The sequence below is a fragment of the Lycorma delicatula genome, chromosome 3 (assembly GCF_047948215.1).
Source record: "Lycorma delicatula isolate Av1 chromosome 3, ASM4794821v1, whole genome shotgun sequence".
Taxonomy (NCBI): domain Eukaryota; kingdom Metazoa; phylum Arthropoda; class Insecta; order Hemiptera; family Fulgoridae; genus Lycorma; species Lycorma delicatula.
This window is the reverse complement of record NC_134457.1, coordinates 58,457,580-58,462,425: the sequence shown is the minus strand read 5'-3', so window position 1 is coordinate 58,462,425 and position 4,846 is coordinate 58,457,580. Positions and strand designations below refer to the sequence as shown.

The window sequence follows — 4,846 nt, the reverse complement described above, 5'->3', positions numbered from 1 at the left end:
ATCACCCAGGATTTTTAATGTTTGCAAATTTATTTTCAGACAATTATGTATAATTTAATTTTTTTTCAGAACAGCAACTTTTCAGGTAGAAGTAAATACATTGTTGCATTTTTAACAACAGTAAATTGTTATGGAATAAGCTGTGTTATGGGGCAGTTTTTAATAAATATGGTAAGTAATCTTAAACAATACACAGGACAACCATGAATTTTTAATTTATATGAAAATAAATTTAAAAAGTTATAGGTGAAAACAATCAGTATATGAGAGAATGAAGGAAAAACATATAAATAAATTAAACCTTAATTTGTTTGTTTGAACATAATTCAAGTTTAAACTGAAGTGAATTTCTTGGGAAAACACTGTCTAACAACACCTGTGAAAAGAATAGTATCAGTGACATTAGTTATCATTTGCCTAGAAGCATTAATATCAGGTTTATCTTCTCTAATTAAAAAAAAAAAAAAACTAGCAAAAACTAATAATAATTTCTTTATTTCTTTCACTTTTACAGAATTAATAATTAATGGAGTAATCCTAATACTAATTATAATATTACTTAACTTAATCATACTTAATTTAACATTGTTTTATAATACAATTTAATATTTATTACTTAACTTAACTTAACTTAATTATACTTAATTTATATTATATGTAAAAGATGAAAGGTGTCCACAAGGGTCTTGCCCATTTTGTGGCACCATCCCTTTTCTATTAATCTTTTTAGTTAGAGTAAGGGAGAGAAGTAAACAGTTTTATCTTATATAGGAGTTTTGGTTAAATTCATGATTTACTCTGGTGGAAACTTATCTTTTCTGCAGTTAAGTATAGAGAAGATCAATCGTCGTCAAATATTTATGTTTACTAATAAACCTTTCATCCAGTGCTACCCGCTAAGTTATATATGTAAAAAATCTATTACTATGTTAAGACTAATAGTATAAAGCATTATAATTAATTATATATCTAATCATAAATCATGTAATTACATGGAACATACTTTCAGCATCTCAATATTAATTAGCCATCGTCTTAGTAGCTTTAAGAAAGTGTTTAGGTTCCTACTGGTCTTTATATGATTAGGAAGTATGTTATACAATCTAGGAGCAGTATTTGAAAAAAACTTCATATAACTCGTTTTATTTGCTCTTGGTACATTCTAAGTTCCCAGATCCTTTTACTTCTAAGTTCATACTCGGTTATCATACTATCTCTATGACCACTTCTGATAAAGAAAATTTTCATTACTTTATAAACATATAAATAACGTAGCGGTAATATAGACAATTCCCTAAATATTGGCAAAGAATGATCCGTTGTTCTTTTTTTACTTATCATTCTAACAAATTTTTTTTGGATTTTGATTATGGAATCTAAATTTGTAACATAAGTTCCTCCCCAACAGCTGATGCCATAGTCTAGTCGACTATGCACAATAGCAAAATAAAGTTTTCTCATGGTTATTTTTGGGGATAGTTTGTTTAAAAAATAAAATATCCTAAGATAGCTTAAAAGTTTTTGCTTTAATAGCGCAATATGATTCTTCCAGGTTAGACCTCTATCTAATACAATGCCCAAGTATTTACAAATATCACGTTGTTCGATCTCACTACATTCTAAACACTCGGATTTATTTATCACACATTTTTTACATTTATATTTTATTGTAAGTGGCAATTTTATTTTCCCCTTTAAGCAGAAGTTGATATACAAAGTTTTTTCAATGCTCAAGATCATATAATGATTTGAAAAGCATAACCGCAGTGCATCTAAATCTGATTGCATGTCCTCAGCCACTTCTATCCAGGTGTTGCGGACATAACATAAGGCAGTATCATCTGCAAACGCATATACATTACCTTTAAGCGGTGCTGAACAGACACTATTTACATATATTATGAATAGTATGGCTACCAATATGGATCCTTGTGGGACTCCATATTGTACCCCAGCAAAGTTACTTAAACACCCTTTTATTCTTACGCACTGTCGCCTGTTGATCAGGGCTCTCAAACCAATCAAATGAAATACCTCTAATACCACTCATCCACAGAATGCGTAGAAGGACATTGTGGTCTACACAATCAAAAGCTTTTACTATGTCTAAAAATAGACTGCTCACACATTTCTTATCATTTATGCCCTGAAATATTTGTTTAGTAAAATTTAAGAGCGCCTTTTCAGTATTGCTCCCAGCCATAGATCCATATTGGTTTTTACTAAAAGAAGAAGTTTTATTGAGGTACGATATTAAACTGTTCTTCATACATTTCTCATAGATTTTAGAGAAGATAGAGAGTAGAGATATTGGTCTATATTGAGTAACAGAGTTTTTATCTCCTTTTTTAAAGACAGGTATTACCACTGCTTTTTTTAAAGCGTCCGGGAATTTTCCAGATTGGAGGCTTATATTTACAAGAAAGGTTAAAACATGTGATATATGATCTATCGCTAATTTAACAATTTTTGAGCTTATTCCATCCAGGGGATCATTCCATACCAGGGGATTTATTGTTTTTGAGATTTTTGATAATATTTTCAATCTCAGCATTAAGGACAGGCTCAACAAACATTGATGACGCTTCACATTTTATATTTGCCAGATCATTATTTGTATCGTTACAACTTTCATTTAATTGTTTACGTAAGTCACTTACAACATTTATGAAATAATCGTTAAATATGTTAGCTACTTGAAATTGTTCAGAGATATTTTTATTATTTCCATTATTTAGTTCAATAACTTTATCTTTTCTTTTTTGACCGGTTAAGGAATTAATTACTTCCCACTCCTTTTTAGGATTTCCTTTACATCTGTCAAACATGTTATCATAGTAATTTTGTTTAGCCGATGTAATCTTAATTTTAAGTTTATTCCTATATGTTTAATTCAATGTATGTTATTAGGGTGCGCTTTTGTTTTTTTGTATAATGAATTGCGTATTGATATCATTTCACACAGTTTATCTGTTATCCATGGTTTTAATTTTTTGAATTGCTTACCCTGTATGACTAATTGAGTTTTAGATTCGTTTATAATTTCAGTAAATTTTCTTATGAAAATATCAAAAGCTGCTGACGCATCGTTATGTATATAAACATCACGCCAGTCTACTTTAGCCACAAGGGAAATGAATTTATGATAATCAATTTTAATAGCATTTATATTATTCTCATTTTTAATAGTATTGGAATGGGAAACATTACAGATATGCGATATCCCGACGCCTATAACACTATGATCTGTTATCTGCAAATGACTCACAATTGAAACTATTTCATAATTACTTTTATTTTCTATTCTTGACAATAAGTGATCAATGTATGTTCCACTTGTAAGTCTTGTGGGTTCATTGACTAATGATTCAAATCCATGGTAGTTATAAATAGTTTTATATTCATCTATTAAGTGGGATTCGGAAAGTAGGTTTAAGTTAAAGTCACCGATTATTATACAGTTATTAGAATTAATTTTAGACAGCACATCATTAAATTTATTTAAGAAGTGCCTCTTATCCTTTCTATGTAACCTATATAGCGCAACTATTGTATATTCAATACCATTGTGCACTAGGTCAATAAGAATTGCATCAGATGCAGACAGAGATAAAGAAACCTTCGGTAGTTCAATTTAGAATTGATATAAACAATTATTCCACCTGATCTATAACCTTCATTGCAATTAGCTATCATATCATAATTTTTTATCTCGTATAAAGATACTTCATTAGACATTATCCATATTTCCGATAAAACAATTAAATCTGGCATGTTTTTAAATTTAGATAAATTAACTAAGAATTCATCAAAGTTCTTTCTTAGACTACTAATGTTTCGGTGCAGAATTTTAAATTCACAGTTCATTAATTTATTAAAACTGGTAGAGATCATTAGAAATAAAATTTAGAAAATATTTTAACATATATAAGTGTGCTTATAGTAATTTGTTTAAGTCCTCTTCATTCCTAATCTGCACAACTTTGTCTTTTTCATTCTTCTGCATAAGTATTTTCCCATTTCGTAGCCAGATGTACTTGTAACCTTAGACTTTTTTGCCTGCCGAGCGAGCGCATATAGCCGTGTCCTTGGTGGACAGAGCGACTCATTTATATACACCGGAGTATCAGTTGTAAATCCCATGTTTAATGCAGTGATGAATTTTTTATCTCGTTTCTTATTCACGAAATTTTCCTTATCCCGCCTTCTGACGAACTTGACAATGATTCCGTCGGACATATTATTTTTCCCTGGCAATCTGTGACAAGCATCAATCATCTCATCTGTAATTTGGAAACCAATTACGTCTCCCACTTTTTTAATTGTATCAACAACATCTACATCATCTTTTTTGGGGATACCATGAATTTCTATCACACTTTTACAACTATATTGCTCCTTATTCTCAAGTCTGAACTCAAGCTGTTTAACTTGTTGACGGAGATTATGGTTTTCAGCTGTCAAATTCTCAATTTTTTGAACATACTCTTCTAATTTTAGTGTCTGATCAACAATCATTTTTGAGTTATCATCAATCTTTTTGTGTAGGAGGTCTGACGATTCATTCATATCACTTATCATACGTTTCTGGGCTCTCTTTAATTCATTTATAGTGGACATCACATCATCAAGTGTAAAGTTGTTTCTTTGTACAGCATAAGTTCATGCAACTTCTCAACAGGATTTCTTTTATGTGAAGTAACTTCTGTTTTAGATTACATTCAGTATAATTTATTGTTTAAATTGTGTTTAAGAGTGAACAATTATGGGAAAATATATCTACTTGTTCATGGCAAAATAAACCACTATGGTTTAAATATAGTATAAGAATGTTGTTAATTGGTAC

General features: G+C 29.8%; 1 protein-coding gene across 1 annotated transcript; it reads right to left on the bottom strand.

Moving 5' to 3' along the window:
* Positions 1–3,951: 3,951 nt before the first annotated feature.
* On the bottom strand, positions 3,952–4,620 carry LOC142321132 (uncharacterized). The gene has a single exon (XM_075359124.1). It carries the CDS (start codon positions 4,618–4,620, stop codon positions 3,952–3,954), a length of 669 nt encoding a protein of 222 aa, XP_075215239.1.
* Positions 4,621–4,846: the final 226 nt, after the last annotated feature.